General features: G+C 45.7%; 1 protein-coding gene across 1 annotated transcript in view; it reads right to left on the reverse strand.

Annotated features, from left to right (window-relative positions):
* Positions 1 to 52: 52 nt before the first annotated feature.
* The window catches only part of Fdh (alcohol dehydrogenase class-3 Fdh), a 40181-nt gene continuing 15496 nt past the window's right edge, over positions 53 to 24737 (reverse strand). Inside the window, exons 5-10 of the mRNA XM_077648041.1 lie at positions 23007 to 23139; positions 21020 to 21236; positions 19272 to 19402; positions 17144 to 17279; positions 4279 to 4417; positions 53 to 349 (exon numbers count right to left, since the gene is read on the reverse strand). Coding sequence (XP_077504167.1) covers positions 325 to 349; positions 4279 to 4417; positions 17144 to 17279; positions 19272 to 19402; positions 21020 to 21236; positions 23007 to 23139 — 781 coding nt within the window. The 3' untranslated portion in view covers positions 53 to 324. The remainder of the gene's footprint in view (positions 350 to 4278; positions 4418 to 17143; positions 17280 to 19271; positions 19403 to 21019; positions 21237 to 23006; positions 23140 to 24737) is intronic.

Below are 24737 nucleotides of genomic sequence, written 5' to 3' on the forward strand. Positions count from 1 at the left end.
CCAATTGAATTTCAATGGAAACATTGTGGACACATTACAATACAGCACGACATTAACGAAAATAAAGCATTTATTTATTTACTTGTTTGTTTTTGTGAGGATTGAGCATGCTTCCACACCTCCACATATAATTGTAAAAGTGCACACAAATCATCGAAAGGCAATCATGAAAACAGGAGAAAAGATACTACACAACTCTGCTAGCTGTTTCTGTCCATTCCTCTAGAGATGCTCTTTGCTGCAAAAATATTTTTAATGTAAGTAATAAACAAAGCATTGAAATGCTCTTTGCTGATGTGCCAACATGTCATCTTTGCTGGGCACTCAGAGGTCTATGACAGAACGAATGCTGAAAGAGAAAAAAAAATGCTTAATGACATATTAAGTACTAGAAGGCAAATTGTAAATTGCAAGGTTTAATGTTGCAAAGCGACATATCGGCTATGAGGGACGCCATAGTGAAGGGTTTCGGATTAATTTAGACCACCTTTTTTTTTTTACTGTGCGTTGACATCGCACAGCACACTGGCGCCTTTTGTGTTACGCCTCCATTAAAACACTACTGCTGTGGCTGGGATTGAGCCCAGGTCACCAAACTCTGTAGCTAGGCGCCTTAACCACTGCACCACTGTGGCAGGTGTTAACAAACACGAAATGAAAGTGAGAGGCAGATACAAGAGTACAGATGAGTACGCACGAAGTCAAAGAATCTCCCTGGTGCCCATAAATGTTAAGGACTTGAGCGATGTGTAATGATTAGGGGTGTGCAAATATTCGATATTTCAAATACAAATCGAATATGACTGAAATTTGGTTTGTATTCGAGAACTTCCGAATACTTGCCAGCGATTGTATACCGTGCCAAGTTTCATAAATTTGACCATGGCAAAACCACAATATCTGGGAAGATTATCCAACAATTGAGTTTAAAGTTCCAGGATAACGATACAAAGGTCCTGTTCCCTTCTCAATCTTTTATCGCGTGACTGATCGCATTGCAACGCCGCTAGGCTTGACCTCATGTGAAATTCCACAAGTGGGCTGCCCACATATCACACGGGCTGTGAACAAGACTGCCGATGACCTGTTTCGAACAATCACAACATGAAAGTGCGATTTTTTTATCCTTCCGTAATATGTTACATATATAATGCCCATACCCATATCATTTGTCCTGTCGCCTTCCTAACTCTCTGAGCGTGACCTCTGCCTTCTCGTTTTGGGTCACCTACGACATGAGGGAAAGCCGTATTTACACGATAGTAAGTCGACCTATTTTTAAAGATTTGAAAATCCAAAGTGTGCGTGCGTGTGTGTGTGGGGGGGGGGGGGGGGTCAACTTAAAATCGAAACCAGAGCATTGCAGCATGAATAAGGGAGAGACAAAAAAGATATCAGGCATGCTACAGCGTGGTTGCATTTTTGCTGCGCGGCTCCGTCGCATCACTCTTCATGCTGGCCTAGAGCAGCTGCTATGTCAACGTGCAGAACTAGCATCCCCACCCCGCGCGAGGCGGCCGGTGGTGGCTGTCGATAAGCAGCAAAACAGCACCAGCCCACTCCCCACACGTGGCAGTAGATTGCATCTGCTGATAAGCGGCGGTGGCTCAATAACGCATTCACGTTCTTTTCCAAGTTTTTTTTGTTTACTTTCAACCACGTACTCGGCGCTCAAGGGAGCGTCGATAGTTGACGTAAGGGCCGCTGTTCCAATCACGGCGGCACCGCCACTCGGAACCACAGCAGCGCCGCTGTTCCAATCGCGGCAGCACCGCCACTCGGACCCGCAGCGGCGCCAGGGAGTGTCGATAGCCGACAGAAGAGCCGATACCGCTCGAGCATAGTTTCTCTTTGGCTCTGACGCATTTGACTACTGCCGGCCGCATTTCACAAGTTTTTAATTTAGTGCTTCGTCATTTGTCATTTGTGCTGCGGGTCATGTAAGCGTTCGGCGCTCATTCACAGCTACATTCAAGATGGCTGTCATTCTTTATACCGAAGAAAAGAACTGCGCGCAGGGCCGCAAGTTCGACATTCGCAACAGGTGATACAGGTGTGGCAGCTGCAGCGAGGCAAAATTTTCAGCTGTTCCACGCAATGTCCTCGCTGCAAATTTTCAGCTGTTCCACGCAATGTCGTGATGCGGCTGTTTGCGAAGTGTGGGATTTCGCTGCATGACGATGTTAGAACGACGAGCTGTGAGATCGCAGCAGCGATCACGATGGCAGTGCTAGTGCGGTCGATGGAGCAAGTGTGGACGAGTAGTCCAGTGACTAATACATTTTCGTTTTGGAATATGCCCACGGGCGCTCGCGCGTGGCAGCCGAAAGCGGCTGGTGATAAGCGGAGGCCACAGGATAGTGCTACCGCGTTCTATTATCAAAGGCCAAGAGTAAACGACCTCCCAAGATTTTTTTTTTCAGAAATGTTATGTGGGGGGGTCAACTTACATTCGAGTTGACTTACAATCGCGTAAATATGGTACTTGTGAAATACCGCGTGAGGCTCCTGAAAGGGCAAGTCAAGGACACAGCATGGCAAGCGGTCCTGCAAATATCCTGCCTATTGCGTGGTGCATTGTAATCCGAGCACATCTTCTGCAGGTGTAACAGCTGATGTGACAATGACTAGAAGGCCCCTGTCGCTAGGCCAAAAAATAGCCTGGCCATGCGGTTTGGTTTCTGAGCGTTGCCGCAAGCCTGCGACGAGAGCAGCTGTCGGCCCACGCATTCACCAGTAGTCCATTCCCAGCTCCGCACCGCGTGCGTTCCCCGCTCTCTTAAGCTCAAATTGTTCTTCCAGTACTCCTAAACAAGGCACTCTTCATGGGCTTACAGGTGTTAGTGCAATGGAGCCACCTCACAAAGCTTTACCGCATTTTCAGCATTTTTTTTTTTTGTCAGAGGCCGCGGGGATTTTATAAATCGACCTTCGATAAACCCGGGCATTTCTTCCGGTTTTACTCGCCATCATGTTATTTTTTGTTGCCAGTCTTGTCATTTAATCAATTTCATTTTGCATGACCACGTTACAGGTTGGATACTGTTATGCTGTCTAATAAAGTAATATACATTTCTGTTTACGTCATGTTTTTTTACATGGTGCTGAGTCAACTGAGTCTAGTTTTGTTTATTTCAGTTGCAAGGACCACACAATATTTAAAATATTTAAAAAAAGTAACAGCAACAACATTTGCTTGTTTATCACATTCTGATATTTTTTGTACTGAACAGACATTCATATTGAAGTTGATATCAAAGCCATTTTTTCTCCAAATTTTTTGCCCACCCCTCATAATGATGCTCATTTAGTGGAGCAAATGATCAGAATGCAATGCTCTGAAGTTTGGAATATGCCATACTAAAATTCGATAAAAACTGCTGTCACCTAACGAGTGGGAAGCATTAAATTCCTTATTCATCAACTAGGCATGGCACCTGCAATGCTTGGAAATAGTCGATCCCAGATAAAAGGAACTCGAAGGGGATCACGAAATAGTTCCATATATAAAATATGGCAAAAGATAAGCTTATTTGTAACCTTGAAGAGTGAATACAGTGTACCCATGCTAGTGGCACTTCCTGCAGCGACGTGCTGCCTGCCGGCATACGGGCAACACATTGCTCGCTAGCCGTTGTTAGGCCTAGCTCATTTTGCACCGAAGCTGCAGCACCCAGTGCTTTGGCAAAAGCCACCGCCGATCATAAAAGGCCTAATTTTGGTGCCGGTCCACTATAAACACAAAAATATCTAGATTAAAATTAGGGTACAGTTGTGGCCCTCACGAGCAAAACAGGCCATGCAAGAGCCTCTGCAAGGCTTCGGTCAGCTAGGCTGCCTTCACCACATGACAAGTGCACTGAACGCTGGCTTCCACGCATAACAGCAGTGTCATTTTGAAAATAAGCTCGCCAGATGGAAGGCCACACTCATGCACAGCCCCCGTTCACCTCGCCCCGTGGTTTTATCACCATTAGCATTGCAAGCAGGTGCCCAAGGCCGCGCAGCCCAACTGGCTTCGTGTGTGAAAAGTGATCATGAGAGCACCATTAGGAGAAGCGCCACTTGCAGAGGCGGGAGTCCGATAAACGCGAACACTGCTATACTTTTGCAAAGGATATTCAAGGGGATATTCTGACAGTTCGATACAAGTAATATGATATATCCGGGACCAACCGTAGTATTCATATACAACAGTAATACACTGAACACAAATTAAGGATTAAATCAAGCCTAGAAATTCTAAACACCACTATGTTCTTAGAAGAACGGACTCACGCAAGGCCATCATGCAGGAGCTTGAATGCATCGTTGATCTTTTCTAGAGGCATTGTGTAGCTGACAAACTCATCCAGCTTGATCACTTTTTTCATGTATCTGTTCACCAGCTCAGGAACCTGGTCGACACTCTTCCAACCTGCAGATGAAATGATCAAGATATGCAAAAAAAATTACCAATTACCATTAGAGAGAGCCGTATCACCTGTTGGTCAACAAGTCTCATTTGGATCCTCGCATGCTTCTGCAGAATGACTACACGGGCTAGTTAAGTATCTTAGAACCTTCCACTGCACATCTATAAACTTTTCCTGCCTTCTGACCTAGTGGTTTCAACAGATGCAGGCGTGCTGGCGCACTCCAAAATAGTGCTGTGCTACCTCTTGCAGTGTATGACTAGCTGACAGTCAACACAACCAAATTGTGCAATTGTATACAGGATGTGTGCCCATTCACACTCGTGAATCAGAGAGGTTGTGTAGCTGTTTTGGTCAAAAAGCGACAGTCACAGACCAGTCGCACGCTGCGCGATTTTCTAGCTTTGCGATTGCGAGTCACAAAATAGTAACCAATCTGTGGCACCACGGAAGTGAATGGAGCTTGTTCCAAATCTGGCTTCTTGTTTCCGGTAGCAATCAAGACCGACAGCTCTCGTTCCGAACAAGATCAATTCGAGAAAGAGACCCGCGGGTTGTCCTTGCAGATGTGACCATCGCTACAATCAAGCTGCTCCGTGCTAGCAAGTGACAGCTGGTCGCATGCCCTTCGCAACTTGCAAGTGTTAATGGGCCTTTAGTGCTACAAAAGGTTTCATTTAACCACCCGATTTAGCAGTCTCCTCCTGAATGATGGATTGGCTCGAATTAGTCAACAAACCAGTCACCCTGGAGCATGCCTTTTTCTCATCAATTCAGCATTTAATGCTCATGGTGAATCAAAGTTCATTTTTAAGCTGCATCATTTAAAAGTGCAGTATAATCCAATCTTTCACTTTCCAGAGCTAGGTATTTTGGCTTCAAGTAGGAATGCGTGTCGACTTATTTGGAATTTTCTCGCTGCACTATACAAAATTTACAACCTGACATGCACGAGCATGTTTTATGCACCGTCAGCTGCCCTGGTACTCTTTTCTCTTTTGTTAAAGGGACAGTGAAGAGAACTCTATCAATTGTTTTTTTTTTTGTTAGCAAAATTTGATACTTCGGCATCTCATGACTTTCTTGCCGCTTGTCTGGGAGCGAAAGATGCATTTATTTCAAAGAAATTTGGATTCAAAGTTGAAAAAGTTTTTCCCACCCTCCGATTAAAACTCGGCGCCCTCTTATAACGTCACGGGGCCCTCTTATGACGTTATAGGACGGAGTGACGTGAAACGTGATGTAAACGCAGACTCCGTGATTTCTGACGGCTAGCGGTGCGGTATAGCAGCAGCCGAAATGATAGCTACTGCCACCGCACGTTGAAGGCATCTATCGAGGGTCGCTACCGTCGCTTCGTTTAAGTTTGCACCGGCGTCTTGCCAGCATTACAATGTATCCCGTTCCCAAACCCGCCAACGAAGTTCTCGCAAAAGCAACGGCGTGCATTTCAGCGACCGCAGCCCCACACAGCGTGCGATGCTTTTGAGGGAGCTCGGTTACGTTAGGTGCCGGCAGGTCGTTTCCCTCTTCCTCAGTGAGCAGCCGTTGCTAATAAAATATCTTAACCCCAGTGTGAGGAGTCGTGAGGGGCGTGGGCAAGGTCGGCGCGTCGCGCCCATCGGAGGCTGCATGACGCTTTGGGGCCAATGGATTGTGATGCCTTGAACAACGCTGTTGCACGGTGCAGCAGGCGGCATCGAGGAGGTTTCCCACGGTTGCAAGGGCCAGGTTATTTATTTATTGCAAGGGCCAGGTTATTTATTTTTTTCTGCCACAAAAAACGAATGGGAGCTCAAGGGCGCTCGCGTTTAAAGTTGGCAGCATGAAAGTAAAACCGATGCATGACGCTTCAACGGGTTCCGCGCGTTTCCGGAGGTACGGGGTCAACTGGATCGGGCTCTCTCGCCCACTTGCATGTACCTTCAGCCGAGAGCTCGCAGAGAACAGCTCCGCCCCACTGCAGAAGCTTTTGAATGGAGCCGGAAACAAACGAGTTGGAGGAGAGCAGAGTCACAGTCTCTGCAGGTTCCTAATCTCTCTTCCTTAACTGCCTTGTATCTTGTCTCCCGTCCCTAATAAACGATTTTCCTTAAGTAGTTCAAAGTTGAATGACACAGCCGGGAACGTTTCGCCGGGCAAGCGTACGAACACACACGTGATCTTTATACTTCGAACTGCCCTGTACGATCACCGACCATCGTGCCATCATAGTTTTTCATCGACCGCGGCGATCATATGACCAGCCTTAACAGGCTCCTTCAAAGGTTAACTAGCACTTGAAGCGGCACTTGGAGTTCCTCTGCTGTTCGGCGCTTGTAAATTGAGGCGCATCAAAAACAAAACCATGGGGCACGCAAAGCTCATAGACGCAAAGCGCCATAACAAACCGAAACTCTCCTGGCCGCCTGTGGTGCCACCAAGCATCGGTTTTCTTTGCTTCCAGCATTTAGGTTGTCTTTTGTCTGTCTTCCTTGTGTGATAAAAGTGCACTATCGGTTTCAAAACAAAACTTACTTCAATATTGAACCGCGCAACCTTCCTCTGTCAGCCTCAGAGATTCATGACATCCATGGAGGAAGGAAAATTCCTCCAAGGTGGCATCTCTTGTCCTATGACGTCATCACGCTTGTACTTGTGAGATTGGCCTGTGGCGGCGACACCTGTATTTTAGTTCTTCCTATTTTCTACCTTACAAGAGCTTTGTTTTCAGTAAGAGTGGCGTTTTTGTGATCAGGAGCTGGTATTCTATCGATACACGCCAACTTCAATTTCTCCTCAGTGTCCGATTAATATTGTTATGGGGAGGTCTCTACAAAACTGGGCAGCACTGGGAAGAACCATCGACCCAAGGCTTGAAGAACACTCATGTATTACCTCCTCCCAGCACCATCTTTAAGAGTACTGATAGTCGCTTTGTCGTCAACTGGTAACACATTCCCCCACGGCAAAGTCACCATTCCGGTGAATGCTAGGCGTGCCATGTACACTATTTCGGAAAGCAGTGTAACGAAGGGGGACTTGGGATCGAGCGGTGCGATCTCACAGGCCAAGTCAGTCACTGGGTGTAAAACACGGTAAGGGCCCATGTAACGGGGTGGTTTTTCACACAAGCCCACACAGCAGAACGAAGCCAGAGTAGGAAGAGGGAGCCAGGAGAATAGTGGACACCATGATGGTGACTGTCATATCAGCATTGTTGAGAACCTTGGGAGGGAGACAGTCTATGACAAGTGACTTGGTGAATGGCATTGGCTTGGGCGATGACATCACGAGCATAAGTAGTGACAGAATCGACGGTGGGCGGTAAGGTGTCGAAGGGCAGTAATGTGTTTCTTCCAGAGAGAAGATAGAAGGGCGAGTACCCAGTGGTATCATGGCAAGAAGAGTAATAGGCGAAAGTCACAAATGGGAGGCGAACATACGAATCCCCGGTAATCATTTGAAACATACATGGACAGCATGTCAGTGAGCATATGGATGAGCTGTTCCATAAGGCCATTCATCTGAGGGTGATAAGCTGTGGCGAATTTGTGCAGAACGGAACACAAACGAAGAATTTCATCAACCACTCTGGAGAGGAAGCAATGAGCATGGTCTTATAAGCAGTTGATGGGGGTGCTATGGTGGAGTAGGGCATTGTGCAGAAGGAAGTCAGCAACATCACTAGCACAACTGGTTGGGAAGGTGTGCGTGATAGCATATCGCGTGGTATAATCAGTGCCAACGGCGATTCATTTGTTGCCAGAGACAGACACTGGAAAGGGCCCAAGCAAGTCGAGCCAAACGCGAGAAAATGGCTTGGTTAGGATGGCAATTGGCTGCCAGTGTCCGGGAGGCAGAACAGAAGGCTTCTTCTAGCATTGACGGTGCTCGCAAGTGGCAACATAGCATTGGACGGATAAGAGGCTAGGCCAGAAGAAACACCGGTGAATGCGGGCATGCGTGCAAGCAACACCAAGATGGCCAGCTGTCAGAGCATCATAGAGTTTTTCGAGGATGGCAGAGCGCAGGTGTTGAGGTACAACAAGCAAGAACTCAGCGCCATCAGGTATAGAGTGTATAGAGTGGTACTATAGGCAGTATAGGGTGTGCCCAGTGATCATGAACATGGCAAGGAAACAGTCGGGGCAGTCGATGTTGAGACGGTTGATGAGGGAGCGTTGGGTGGGATCCAAGCACTGTTTGCTGGCAATGTGGGAGAAGCCTGAGACAGAACACAAGCGTAGAGCCACATTCTGTACAGGAAGGAGGATCGATGGGATGCCAGGACAGGCAGTCTGCACCTTGGTGGGAGTGCCAATCAAGACTGGCGATCATGAGAGCTACAAAGACTTGCAAACTCTAGAAATGTATGCTGTACTTGCATGAAATGAAGGAAAAAAACAGCAGCTGACAATGGCTTACAACTTTTACCCACGCCGAGAGTGAAACAAACTTGCGCTCAGATCCCTCCCACTTCGCTTTTCAAGGTGTTAGGTTACTGTGCGTTCATTGGATAATTTGAGCAGCTAGCGCATTGCTGGCCAGATAATTCGTCAAATTTGGTTGTGGCTGCCAAGGCTCTACATGCAGCGAAACACTGCGCAGATTCTGCACCACTGTTCATCTCAATGTAACTAAAATATACTTTCGGCAGTTTCAAAATTTACCGTGCAAGTTTTACCAGAAAATTTGTGTAGAAATGCAGTAATGTGTAGAAAATGGCACCATCACAAAACTTTGAATTCAGACATAAAACCAAGTGCAGCACATTGGGCAGCACACTGTGCATGTCGATTTTACACACAGCGGAAGGAAGACGGTGGGAAGCTAAATTTAGGGCAATCTGTGCTGGCGATCAGCAACATGGTTTGCCGATCATTGCGCTATATCAAAGGATATGCCCAAACGTGCCACACAGATGTTTACCAACCAAAATTCTGGAAACCGGCGACCAAAACACCAGCAGTGACAAAATTTCCCGCTTGCTTTTCCAGTTTTACTTCCTTTTCGCACAAATCAAAGGCCACTAGATGTAATTATTTCTAGCTGTCAGATAGACTTCAATTTCTCTCCCTGGGGATGTTTGTACAGCAACAGCTGCACTGCAACATGTTGCGCCAGGTGCATCTGTCCAGGGCCTGTCCAGGAGGCCTGGCATATCGTCATTGCCGAAGACACATTCTGGTGCACTTCAGCATAGTTTTCAGAATTTTTATCAGGATGGTGTAACATACCTCGTTAGCCGCAGAAGCACTGCATAGTTAGTAAAATCAAAACAAGCAAAAAAAAAAGTGGCCATAATTTTTCTTGATCACAGAAAGTTTAGCAGAACTTTCAATCACTACATGAAACTCATCTGTCTCTTGTATGGCACATTCATACTTAAAATTTCAACATCTGAAAACACCACTATCAGTGTACAGTTGAGCCCACTTATAACGGCCGCAGTTATAACAAACGCCTGCTTATGACAAATAAGGCCAGTGCTACCGTCAAAATATGCATTAGGGCAATGGGTCTGCATCTCACATACAACGATCAACCATGGCGGTGTAACTCAGAACGAACGAGCAGGCGCCTTAAGCGAAGCCCTACAGTCAAAAAACTTAAGCTTCTGGTAAGTGCACAGATGGATGAACGTCTCTGGGTGCCCGTAACACCCTCCAACAATAAGTATGTGGGGACCCAGCAACGCAGTAAAAATAGGTGAGGCATTGCCGACAAAACAAAGCAGTTTTTCGAAATGCTGCCATTAAAAGCGCACGCCTTGAAAGGCGACGCCTGCATTGGTGAAAGCCATGGCAAGCTTTTGTGTTAACATCCTAGTGTGCATGAGAAGGAACAGCAGCAACTGGCAACGGCCCTTTATCATTGACAAGTCTTGTGCACTGCGATGCTTTGGGAGCTACGTTTTCGTATGCTACAAGCCGAACACAAGGGCGTTGCAGTAGAGTTAAAATCTGGGTCAGTTGGTACATGTTCAGGAAAAAAACCACTCAAAAGACGGAACACAGCGAAGAGACGAGGCGCGCACATGACGAATGAAAACCAGTCAAAAGACGGAACACAGCCAAGAGACGAGGCACGCACACGACAAGTGGCGTCGTGTGCGTGTCTCGTTGTGTGCGTGCCTCGTCTCTTCGCTGTGTTCCGTCTTTTGACTGGTTTTTTTCCTGAACAAGGGCGTCATTGTTTTCATGTGACAAGCGTTCAATCAAGCATACGGTTCAATGACGCGATGGGTATTGCACACGATATGCTCGCCGAGTAGCTTGTTGAGCTCGACCATGACATACCGAAAACAATACGAGCTCTAACTACTGCGTGATAATGGTGCAACGCACCACGTGCTGCCTTCTCTAGGATTGGTGACAATGTTTTTCTCATCACCAAATGCCCAGTGCAAGACCCAGCCATCAGATATGGGTGCCATTCACGCGCTCCAGATGCCCTATCATTGGTGCATCATCCAGCTCAAGCTGATAGCAGTTAATACACATTCCAGTTCGGATATCTTTGTTTGCTGCTGTGAAAATGACCAAGGCAATATGGATGAGTCCGACTGCGGAGTGCATTAAAAATTTCTTCCGTTAAAGGGGCTGGGAAACACTGCTTGAACGGATACCAGATATACTTCAGATGGATTCTTTATGTTACACTGATTCTGACTCAAAAAGAATTACAGGAATCGATGCATAGGAACCACAGTTATTCAATGAAGAAACTTAAAAATACAAGCAAACAAAATGCTGACCTCAACTCGATTTTCGCGCGGCTTCCCATTTCCATTTCACTCTCCCAATGACAACACTGGGAGGGACCAATCAAAACAGCCTATTTGAGCATGTCGCGGCAGTTTGCACACCATAGTTGCCTAATTGCTCTAACTTGTTCTTGCCAAGGCTGCCAGCGCTGTTTGCATGGTTACAACGACCATGTGAACGCCCAGCTGACCCAGCAATGCTTCATCGTCACGTCAACGGCGCAGAAGGGAACACTGATCGTGACGTTCCCTAACTTATGGATCCGAACGCGATCAGAACTGGATCCGAACTAGAGTGCGAGATACTGCGACGGTGTGACAGCCTGCGCAAGATATCAGATACATTTAGCATAGAGCGTACCCCTACTGCTTACTGCCTACCACGGCCCATTGCTAAGAGCGCGCTGATTGGTCACAGTGAGCAAGGAGTGCACGCTGTTGACGAGAATGTAGTGCCATCTTGCGCGGCCACCCGGTGATCCTCCACAAGCTGACAGTGTGCACTGCTAAATGTGAAACGAATGGCTTTTTTCATTGCATCCATGCTTGTAGAGTGCAATGGCTCGATCAGATCGATTCCGCAAAGCCATTCCCAGATGCATAGAGAGTAGCCATAAGTGTTGTGTGCTAGGTCGTAGGATGTTTACAGAGAGGCGCAAAGTCCTTCGATGCAGAAAATAGCCAGAGCCTCTGGTGGTGTATTTTTGTTTTACTTGCTTTACAGCGCTTTTATCTAAGGCAAACAAGTTGGTTTTGTTGATGTAATATAAAACGCAAAAACTTGACAAAACGTATCTCTAGTTATTAACTCAGTATATTCACTGTTTGTCCAATCATCAAGCTCCCACCAAGTGATGTCACATCCACTGCTAAAAACCGCCACTGTATGGTGACACCATCAGCGCCATGAATTTGTTTTTGCGAGCTAATTAAAATATTAAAAACCGGAGTATACGTGGTACGACCGATGCTAATAGCATCACTATAACTCATTCCATGCAACCAAGAGGCAAAAACAATGCACTGATTATGTGTCTCGGGGCCCCTATAAGCATGCTTTATGGGACAATTAACGAATGAGAACACTACTGGTCATCCGCATGATTAGAAGCACATGGATTTGTAGCAACGTGTTGTTGATTTAGCCCAAGATGGCTTCGTTGGTGTAGGTCATGACGATTGCATTGCAAAGTCATACGCTGATGAAGCCATCATACATGAGGCACAAGTGCTGCCTGACTGCAGAGAATCTGATAACAATGACGAGGAGGCCAATCTGACCTGCCGTAACTGCTTTAGCCATGATTAGTTATATCCTGTTCTGCAGCCTAACTGTAGGCACTTACGGCCTCGGTGAGAAACAAAGTTTGATCACACTTGAAGGCTTGAAAAGCGCTGTGTTCCGAAGTGCATAATAAACTGTTGTAAGAAATCAATGCCAGTTTTGTTGGACTTCATATTTCTGGCTGTAGAGTTAAACCTGGATGTAACGAACCTCTATGCAACGAATTCTTGGATTTAACGAAGTTTTTGAATTCCCCAACGCTGCCCCCATTGAAGCCCATGTATTTTCGACCTCGATGTAACGAACGCATTGCGGCGGTTAACCTTGACGTAACGAACTCGCAAAGCTGATCAGTCATTACTTTTTGCACTTTTAAGAAAAATTCGGCCGAAGAAATGCACTAGATTAGTGAATATTAATACTGTAAGGAGCCAGCAGATACGCGAACGCCTGGGATCGCTGCGACTGAGCAAAGTTAGCGATGATGATGATGGCGGCGGCTAGCGCCGCTCCGTGCCTAGCGTAGCAGCCTTTTCAGGCTTTGCTTGTCTAACCTGACACCAGGTGGCATTTGTAGTGGCGGTTGATTTCTTTGCAGCATTTTTTTTTGTATAGATTTGAGGACAAGCATTCTTATTTTTTATTTTCATTTGTTTCAACAGCTTAGACACTTTCAGTGTAAGAATTCACTTTAAAAGCAACGCTGATGGCCGGTTCTTTCATTGCCAGGACGGGGGAAGGGAAACGGGGGGGGGGACAACAACGATGACAAGTTGCATTCGCCATTTTGCGTGTTGTCCCTCGTCTGCACGTGTGCATGTGTCAACAGTTCTCTGGTGCTGTTCGTCCGACTTTTTTTGGAGGTGCTAGGCCTGCCTGTCGGCATGTAGTCGTGCTTCTCCGCTTGTATACCTGCGTCGTCGGTTGGTCGTGGTGACTTCCACTGCCAGAAAACGAAAAGTTCTGTCTTTTGAAGGCAAACTCGCAATTTTAAATGCAATCTCCACGGGCGAGAAGAAGAAGGACATTGCCGCCCGTTTCAGCATTCCAGCGAGCACCCTATCAACGATTTTGAGTGCGGAACACAGCATAACGATTCTGCTGTGCGCCAACCTCGACGGCACAGACAAGCGAGTCCCGCTAGTTGTCGGCAAAAGTGCCCGTCCCAGGTGTTTTAACGGAGCGAAGCGTATGCCCGTGAAGTATGTGGTGAATTCCAAAGCATGGATCACTCAGCCAACATTTTCTGAGTGGTTAAATGAATTTAACCAGGACGTCAAGCGGCAAGTTTGCCTACTGCTGGATAATTTCTCGGCGCACCACGTCGAATGCCTGCAGCTGTTCTATATCGAACTGCATTACTTCCTGGCCAACTACAAGTCCCTAATACAGCCCAGGGACAAAGGGGTCATTAATAGTTTTAAATGCTGTTACCGGACCGACTAACCCTGAAGATACTTCTTGACATCCGTCTGGAACGGGAGATGAAGATTGACATTTATCAAGCAGTCGAGATGCTTGCTGCCTCCTGGCAAGAGGTCAGGGCAGAAGTTACTGCGAATTGCTTTTTAAAGGCCGGAATAGCCAAAAACGCACAGGCTGGTGCCGACGAGGAGGAGGAGCAAGACCTTTCTACTCCGCCCGATAAGGCCGAAGCGTGGAACGAGCTACGCACTAACGGTGGTGTACCCGACGACGTTGAACTGAGTGACTTTTTATTTGCCGACAACGCCGCGATGGCTACAGAAGAAATGACGGATGCAGCACTAGCTGAATGAAGTGCAAGAGCCCGATGGCGGTGATGACAGTGCCTGAGAGGCAGATCCGTGCGACGTGCCTACTACAAAGGAGGTGATGAACGCAATGGACGTTTTGCACCGTTTCATTGGCTCACGCGACGATGAAGGAGCTTTACACGATTTAGCTTCTTTAGAGTGGCGTGTTGTGCCTTCACTCGTGGAGAAGAAGCAAGCGGAAATTACGCAGTTTTTCGCTGTAGAATAAATGTTAGAAGGGTGAGTTCACCTTCACAGATATCTTGAGCCGTTTGGTTTCGCTTCTGCATCATTTGTACGAGCCTTCATGCGAAACCTGCATGTAACTAAAAATTGCGAGCTTTTGTCAACTTCGTTATATCCATGTTTAACTGTACATGAGAACCCCACTTATTACGAACCTCGGATAAACGCAATTCGCGCAACCATCAGGTTTGTTTTAAGTGGCCTCGACTGTACAATGTAGCAGAAAAAATTATGCATCGATCAGCTCACCAATATAAATTGACAAGGGCATGTGAGCTCCTTTTAGATCACATTTTGTTATGGCGCACAATCTCAGTTAAACTGACCGTCAATTTAGATAAGTGAGCTTACAATGTGTCAATCCTACAGGTAGCCTGCTACAAGTACAACATTCACAAATTTCAGTGTATTGAGGTAAACTTGGAATAGATGCTGCGGCAAAAGAACTAGTACCAAGAGCAACCAGATCTTTTCATATGCTCCTTAAACCATTTGTCAAACAGTCATTGAAACTTGTGAACAAAAGCATGAAGAACAAATAAAACAAGTCAGTTACACCATGCAAACTACAGGCTTAACAACGGGCCCATCACTTAACAACGGGCTCACAACATGGCAAAAAAAAAGCTGCAAACATGCCCTCACTTGTTCTGCCCTAAGCTTCAAAGCGCATGATGTCGTCAGTGTCCACTGCAACCACATGAGCCCTGCAGGGCCCTCTTCAGGGTTACTACAGACAGGAACAATATTTACATGGTGGAATCTTGATATATGATCCCAGATGAACCAAACTTTGGGATGATGCAAACTTTTAAAGTGCTCCAGCATGAATGTGTCATGCAATACACATTACAATTCAGGCTGATGCAAATCCTTTCTCAGGTACTAGAGGATTGTTTAAACTGGCCAGCTGTCAAGCAAGCGCTGGTGGAAGTCTGGGCCCACCACAGAAGGTACATAGTATAAGTCTTGCATGCCACACCTAGGTTGGGAGCTCATAACCAAAGCCACTGCCTCAAGCTGCTTTCACAAGTGTGGATTTTTTCAGCCTGCTACAACAGTTTTCAGAGATTCACAGACCTTGGTCATCAAAAACTGAGAATTTAAAGCACCAATGTGCCACTTAAGTCACTGGAGACCAAAATGTGCCATCTCTAGAGTTCCAATGACGCAACTGTCAATGAAGTGAAAGGAATCTGACAGTGGCAGATGGCAACATGTGCGATGGCACTAAAGCACTGCATACACCTTGAATGTTCTGCAAAATACCATGAGCTGTAGCAACATAAAAAACGACACTGCACTTGTTTTTGTGTGTTCTAAAACAAATTACTTGAGGAAGTCAAGGTAACAAAGTTCTAGATTAACATCACGAACTTAATCTGAATGCAATTAATTTTTAAAAAAAGCAAGAAAGTCCTCCCTTTGCTCTGATAAACACATTCAAAATTTGAATATTACCAGAACCTCGGCAAACTTATACTACGGTAAAAAGTTGTTATTCGAATTTCAAGGGACCGAAAAAAATGTTCAAATTATCCGAAAGTTCAAATTATCAAACTAGCTGAAAAAACATCCAAGAACTGCTAGCAATACGGTAAATTAATTTGTTGAGACTGGATAATGGTTGCCTCAATTTGAGATGGAAACAGCGTGGCAATCACCATTTTTAACATTTTCATCAATTTTTTCTTGCATACATACTGTCGGAACCATCGAAACAGAACTGCTCCAAAATTATAAGAGCCTCCCACAACCTTCATGGTGCAACGAGGTGGACCTCCACCACTACCGCGTCCCACCAATCATAAGCATCACCATCGCATGTGAGGAGGGTTTACCGCACAAACAGCGAACAACACGTGACGAGGGCGCAGTTTCAGTGCACTGGAAGAACGGAACCATGCGGATGGAAGCAAAGAAAACGGCTCAGCGGCACCGCAGCGACGAGAAAAAAAAATAGGGGGAAGAAAACATCAGCGACGCGCCAATCAGCGCTTGAACCGGTGCTCAGCTAGGTTAGCTGATGCTGAATGGTCAACCCACCGTCACTGTAGTCAGGCGGGAAGCTCAGAAAAGCGAAACCGAAACTAAGCTGTCGGACTGTTCTCGGAGACTGAGGCTGTCTGTACATCATCACGCATGCGGTCACGCACACATCAGAGATGCATGAGTGACTATGCAGCATGGAATTCAGGTTTTGAGTAGGTCTAATTTAATGATCTCTGGCCACCCTCTCATACTTGGACACGGCCTCCCTTAGACAGCCCGTTCGAAATACCCGTTCGAGACCCACACCATCTGAATTAGCTAGCATTCGACGCCAGACTTACATGGGCGTTGCCCAGGACCCAGTTCAAACTATCCAGATTTCTGAATTAACGGCAGTCGAATTAACCAGGTTCTACTGCACCAGAACTTTACTTACTCTTCACCTGCAGACCAATTTCACTTGGACACGTTCAGCCGATGTTACCGGATTTACTTGCGTAATGAATCCACTTTTTTTCCAGCAAAGTCATCGCAATTTTTGCGAGAGTAGAAATTTCATATCAGAAGTCCGTCCGCCCTCTCTCCCGCCCACTACAACTTGGATGTGATATCCTGCATATTTGCCTCGCAGATTAGTCAAGTAAGTGCCTTATTCTACACAGTAATAGGCATGCAAGCATACCTCCAAAAGCACAGCCACGCCACACACGGCCAGTGACCAGCATGAAAGGTCTTGTGGAGATCTCCTTTCCAGCAGGTGCCACACCCAGGATGATGGACTCCCCCCAGCCCTTGTGACACGACTCCAGAGCGGCCCTCTGAGCAGAACAAAGCATTCGCACAGCTGTTTTAACAAAGCCATCGCTTTAACTGCCATGAACACTGGAAGCCACTACAGCTACGGAACTAAAAAGCTCCATTTCACTTTTTGTGCAATGAAAAAATGACCGCATTGAATGATTAGTAAATTACGATGTTTTACAAAGTGAGTGACTTATTTTTCACAGGCCAATAATGCAATTTAAGTACCTTAAAGGGGCTCTGAAAGGGGCTCTATGAAGCTGCGGTATGCCTGGGATGTTAAAGCACGCTGCTTCACGAAAATTGTCCAGCAAGAATTTTTTTAATGCGCTTCGTATAAGCTGAGTTATCTGTAGTCAAAATTTGAATTTCAACGCCTTCACGCCTTATCCTCTCCTCTCGTCACTTTTTTGCACGCTGGAAGGTCAGCGCTTCTCCGCCGGCCCCACTTCCGGGGGAGAGCTTCCTGACCCGCCAGAGCTACGCGGCTTATTGGCCACGGCATTGGTAGGTGCCTGACATCTGAAAGAATCTAACCAGTAGCCACGTCTCAACATGTATACGTAGATGCGAGCGATGAAGAAGGGTTCGAACATGAAAACGTCGCTGGGAAGGGCTCGCCAACTTTCGCGCGTGACTGTGGGTTCTCTGCTGCGTGCATAAGTGTATTATTTGGCTCAAGTTTTCATGACAGCACAATGCAGTGATTCAGCAAGTTGATGTGCTCTCCTGGGAAGGTATTTCAGAGCCCCTTTAAGTATGCAGAGGTCCTTCCACTTTAATACTCTGAGCTTCTTTATTTTTACCAAAACTGACCCCAACTGCCCAATTCCTGTCTGACCTGCAATCCCATCGACTGCAGTGTAAACAAATGATAAATTTAATTTGTATCGCCACATGCATCATATCACGCAACCTACTTTTCAAGCGTGCATGTGCTGTGTGTCCTATCAGATGCGACTGGGCATGGATGCAGCTGATGCACCAGCCAGTGGCAAATGGAGTGACTGTGCAGTGTTCGGGGTGTGGCTTTAATTCTGCATAGAGTTGTGTGGAAGACTGCTCTTAAGGTACTTGCACCCTTTGTAAAAACATGTGCACGTGGGCCTCTGGCAGGTTACAACGATGTAGGCTGTGCCAAGGGTACACCTTTAGTGTGTATACACCAAGGATACCTTCCATGTGAATGTAGAGGTCGTTGCTGCAGGATATGAATGACCACGCTGAGCTCTTTACACACAAAGCCAATGCTGAAGAAGTGTTTAAATTACATCCACATGGCATGCTGTCGCATGCCATGTTTTGAGTGCAAAACCGCAGCTTACAACTGCTGGCTGATTTGCAAAACAAAGTAGCGGGAAGTGTGGATGTTTCATGCTTTCTTTCATTATTGAAAGTTATTGGAAGTCAACCATATGAAGTGCTTAAAGGGCACCAAGGACAACTTTAGCCAATGTTTGTTCTTTGCAAAAATTTATTCTACCACTCTTTCTGGGTATGTTGATGTTTGTCCAGCAGCAAAAGATGCATTTATTTCAGAACTGTATTTCAAAATTTTCTAGCCACTCGATTCAAACTTGTTATGTCTACACCAAAAAGGCCTCCGTGATCACCGTTGTAACATGGCCTCTGGGATCCACATAAAGAACACCGTCTCGATGCACCGGTGTCGATTTGTGAAATAGGCCAGTGATGGCGACACTTGTTTTTAATTTCAGTAGACTTTTCTAGTTTATAAAAGCTCAAGTTTTAGTAAAATTAGTGTAATTTGTATTAGAATGTGGCAATCTATTGATAGAGGCTAACTTCAATTTGTCTCATTGTCCCTTTAACATTAGTGCTCTGTGAGGTACACTTATCCCTGAACACTTCAATCATGCAACACAATTACAATTTTTATGACCGTCCATCAGACTAGAAGGCACAAAGATTAACATGTAAACAAGAAGATAAACAGCATAGCTTCATGTGGCAGTATGCAATAACACCCAGCTCTGCCATGCTCTCACCATGGTCTCAATGTTGCCAATGCACTCAAAGGTAAAGTCCAGGCCACCATCTGTTTTCTCAATCAGGTACTGGGTAATTGGCACAGTCAGCTTGCTTGGGTTGATGAACTCCGTACAACCAAACTCCTTAGCTGTCACAAAAATAAATGCAACACTTTACAGGCATATTTCACTTGTACATATACAGCTGGGAAGACTAGATTTCAGATGAGGACACAAAAAGCACTGAAGATAAAGCACATTTCAAAATAATAAGTACAAAGTTTAATGAGAATATTCTTATGATTCCAAGAGAAGGCAAGCATAGCAGGGGGTGGCAGAAAGTTAGGTGGGCAGATGAGATTAAGTCTGCAGGTATACGGTGGGCGCAGCTGGCAAAGGACAGGGTTAATTGGAGAGACATGGGAGAGGCCTTTGCCCTGCAGTGGGCGTAGTCAGGCTGATCATGATGATGCTGTTCTTATAGATTGCATGTTGTACAAAGCAGCTTTAATCTCTCCAGGACAAGGAAGCCTGAATCAAATACAGGCAATTAACAACACATATTTACTTACAACAACCACCCCCTTCTTAAACAGTATCTTTTTCCACCTTTTAAAGCGACGGCATTAAGGGTCCCATGCGGCGGAAAAAGTGGCGGTGTCTCATCGGCGTTGTGCAGCGAAACTCAAGTCACACGGGACGCCATGCAAAATGTAACATCAAATGTTTATCTGTGGAATGAAAGTAATTAAAAACATGACATGTAATGCAAATTAAAGGTCACCAAATGTTTCAAATGACATAACTTCATAAAGTAAATAATTTTCACTTAAAGAAAAATTTGAATTTTAGTTAAGATTTGAAACGGAGACCCTTGGGTTGTAAGTCAGACATACTACCCCTGGGCCATGCAGGCACGCTTCGATGGCTTGGCTACAAGCAGGAGTTCATATGTTGTGTGGTCTTTCATGTAAAGTGCTACCTTACGAATGTATGCTAATGAATATGTGTGCAATTATAAAGGTTCTTATTACGAAAGTAGCAATGAAGCGAGTAGAAAAGTGCATGTTGGCATTTCATATCCTCTGTTTCAACGCAGCATAGTGGTGCCAGCATGCAGTGGCCACTGGAAAACCACCGCAATCTGATTTTTGCTGCTGCCCCAACAGAGGAGTGTAACATGCGAGTCTGTCTGATTTCTCAGTGTCTGTGTGTAAAGAGAGTCCGCTGAAGGGACCCATTAACGCTACCATGGCATAACCTTAGGGTGGAGCTTAAGTGTCCCCTAATTTTTCATCAACCACTGCAGCCTTTCAAGCCCAAGAATACTGGCCATGATAGGCACTGCTGCCCAACAAATAGCACCTTGCTCTGCAAGGCCCACTCACCCTCAGTGATAAAACTGGCTACTGTAATGCAAGACTACAGTCGGATACAACTTAAGAACGAAGCAACAGGTGACCGTCAAAAATGACCCTGAAGCCAATGGCATTGACACAACAGTTAATCCGATTAAGCCGTGGTTATTCCCCATTCATCTGCCATTCCCTGCAATTTCATGCAAACCTGCCCAAGGAGATCAGTCAACAAGGAGCAGGAGAATCAATAGACACCACTGCCTGGAGGGGCTCATTTGAGGGGCACTTGCCGCTTAATTTTTGAGTTTGTCCAACTAAGGCAACAATTTTTTTTTTATCAGTTTGTCAAGATGAAGTTCTGTCACCAAAAAATTAAACAGGCAACTCTGGTTGCAGCTCCATACCCACCTTTAGGAAACTTGCTTTCATTGATGTCTATCCCAATGATAGTCTGAGCACCACGCTCCTTGGCCCCCATGGCAACTGCGAGGCCCACTGCACCCAACCCCCAAATGGCTATTGTGCTGTCTTTTGTGATGCGAGCAACATTGAGTGCGGCACCATATCCTGTTGACACTGCACATCCCAGCAAGCATACTTTGTCCAGGGGTGCAGCAGGGTCAACCTGCAATGCAATGAAGTGCAGCATAAACAAAGAGTAAGCTTCCTCTATGTGTACTACTGCAACAGGTCGTGGAGAAGAATGCCGTTGCAGCAGAAACAGCTCAAAATTTATACGGTGAGATGCGAAATATCTAGCACTTTTTTCTCTATGCTCCTTCCCTCCTCAAGAAGGTAGGCAGCAAGGAAACATGAGGTTATTTTAGAGGTTATAGCTCTTTGTATCATTAAAGCCTTCATCATTTTATGGTTAGTTTTAGGGGGTTTAATGCCCCAAAGCGACTCAGGCTATGAGGGAAGCCATAGTGTAGGACTACCTTAGGTTTTTAATGTGCACTGGCATCGCACAGTACATAGGCTTCTAGCATTGTGTCTCCAGTGAAATGTGACCGCCATGGTCGGGATCAAACTCACTCTTTCAAGTCAGCAGCAAAGCACCATAACCACTGAGCCACCGCGACAGCTTTAAATGCCTTTGTAGAGCATTTTGTATCCTTCAATCCTTCAATAACAATAATTTTACTGCGATAGCAGCACCAGTAGCACTTGGCAAAAATGCCTGTTTCGTCCATGTGAAGCCTCTGTGAGTGAAGCCTCTATCCTCCTGGAGCCTAACCCGCCAGCTGCCGGCTGCCCACCCACGCACTGACACTCCTGACCCACCACCACCCTGATCCCCCCCCCCTCTACCCAGCTCCATTCTTCAGAAATATTCTCTTACATGTGTTAAGCCTTGGCTTAGAGTAAAAGCAGTTAGTGGAGTACCAAAATCATGAAACGTAATAACCGAGGGTAAATCCAATTGCTATCACAGCTTTCTCGCATCAGCTTTCATGACTGTCCTGCCAAATTTTTTTTTTTTTTCCTGCAAAATTAATGGACCCCTGAACATAATTTACCACCCTCTTCACTGTTACAATTGTACATAATACAAAATTGCAAAGTGATATCAGGGATGACTTGTCCACCCAAGATTAGTGAAACACCCTAAACATTTGTCAAACACTGTTCCTACCTCCGAGTTATTCCCTGATTCGCTCTCAGCCTGTCATATGCTAGCCATCGCGGTTAGCTCAGTTGGCAGAGCGACTGCTCCGGTTAAGCGGTGGTCTCGGGTTCGAACCTCAGACCAAGATGAATTTTTCTTTAGCTACTGGGTTCCTGTGGAAGCTGTATAGCTTTTCTTCGCAGCTGTATGGCAGCGCTTGGGTGGATGCCAATGAGTAATTACTCTCTTATTACAAATCCACTCCACCTTGGGGGATTCGCCTAAACATTTGACCAACGCTGTTCCCACTTCTAGTTATTGATGACTTCACTCCTGCCCTAGCCGTCCCGGTTAGCTCAGTTGGTTGGGTGACTGCTCCAGTGTAGCGGTGCTCCTGGGTTCGAACTCCGGACCAGGATAAATTTTTCTGTAACTATGAAGTTTCTGTGGAAGCTGTACAGCTTTTATTTGTATCCCTATGGCCGCGCTTGGGTGGATGCCAATGAGTAATTACTCCTTTATTACAATTCTACTCCACCTTAAGGGACTCCCCTAAACAATTTGACCACCAAATATGACTTTATTGACCAAATGGGCCATGCTTCCTCACTCATGAATAAAGTGACAGTTAAGCTGGAATCAAAGCTACTGGCAAAAACAGTAGTCTTGCTGTTACAGTGCAGCATTTTCCTCTACATGCTGTGGGTTACTCAGCAGTGAAGTTTTTGCAGACGTGAACACTAGGGTATGAAAAGACTAGAAATGTGCAATTGCAAACAGACTCACCTTGCAGAGTGATATTTCAGCAACCACTGTGTACTCAGAAAAAGTGCTGGTGCCCATAAAGTGGTAAATGCTCTTTCCTTGGCAAGTGAAGCGTGTTGTGCCATCAGGCATCAGACCACGGCCCTGAGTTGTCCTGAGGGAAGATGTGGATTAAGAAACTTTCATGAGAACACCGTTTTCAAGCCTAGAAAATAAAGGCTAATTCAACTTTTAGACCCCCTGCAGTCTCATTTACGAGGAAGTCTCAACCTTGAGAAAAGTTTTAACGATTCTGCAGCAGGAGTTTAAAAACTTTCATTACACGCCACTATGCATCGATCACTGGTGATCGATGGTTGTCGCGCCATCCAGTGGTTTGTTCAGATGCTCCACTTTAGTTTCTTGCATAGCTTGTATTCTTCTCGCAAGATGTATATTTTTGAAACACCACTAAAGTTTATGTTTCGGTGTAGAGCGCTTGAAGAACGGCGTCAGCCACTGGAACAGCGCGCACTCGGAAAAATCTCACTTCGCACGGTTAAGCTGCATCTGCGGCAGACTTTTTCACTGCATCAAGCAGCAATGACTCTGACGACAATATTGCATCGTCGAATTTTGATCACGATGAAGAAATTGTGCAACCTCAGCATGAAACGTGGGCACCTGTCGGCACAAAGGGTTCACTTTCTGCTTCTTGACTGTTTGTTCGTTCCTGTAACCAGCTTGCGCATCGCACTGATGTAATGAATGATATTTCTGGTTTCTGTAGAGTCTCATCATCATATGAGCAAGATTTACTTTCATCTGCCCAAAACAGAACAGACTTCGGAACCAGTAGAAGTCAGGGTACCGACCTGGGATTGACGTTCCGTAATAGCGCACAAAGCTGCTTGCGAAAGCTCTGCATGTGTTCTGACTGAACCTCAATCCGAAACGTCTTCCAAAATAGTTTCTTGTGAAACCAAAGCATTGTAGAGCATATTCAAGCAATTTGCTGTCAAACCTCGTTATAACGAACACTGATATTACAAATTATTGGCTTTATACAACTCTCCCTAAATAGTTTCAACAAACACATTCATTTATTACTTTATATATCGAGCACTGGTTGCTATAAAACATATATAAAATAGCTGTGTGCGAAGCTTTGCTCGCTCGGATTGCAGGTGACACACTTTGCCTCACTACACAGGGGAATAGTGGTGGTGCGGCAAGTGTTCGTGCCATGGTTAACCGTTTATCTCACATTTGCAAGCAGCACCACAGAATAGTGGCAAGAACGGCTGGTAGCCAGGTGGTCGGCACCCGTCTGCGCTTCTCGCCAGTGTTGGCGGTAACGCGTTACAAGTAACGGCGTTACTGGTAATGCGTTACTTGTTTTGGTAACTTAGTAACCTACTCATTACCATTTCAGAACTGTAACGAGTAACAAACTTATGTTAATATTTTTCGGTAACGTGAGGTCTCACGTTACTAGTTACTTTTAATCCTGATTGTTCCCCCCTCCGCCCCTTTTTCAGAAAAAAAAGCACTGAGCAACTAACGCGATGTTGCAAATAGACAAAATGTACATGTGCTCTTACGACCCTTTTTGCATGCCAGAAAACACCTAACCTTGACGATATGGCCAACTAAAAAAAAAATACAGAATACTCATAAAGAACGAAACACGTGCACGAACAGTATCACACACTTGCTTTCACCTAGCTCCCCTTCCCAAACCGCTCACACATACAACTAAAGAGTGGAAGC

The sequence above is a fragment of the Amblyomma americanum genome, chromosome 1 (assembly GCF_052857255.1).
Source record: "Amblyomma americanum isolate KBUSLIRL-KWMA chromosome 1, ASM5285725v1, whole genome shotgun sequence".
Lineage (NCBI taxonomy): Eukaryota > Metazoa > Arthropoda > Arachnida > Ixodida > Ixodidae > Amblyomma > Amblyomma americanum.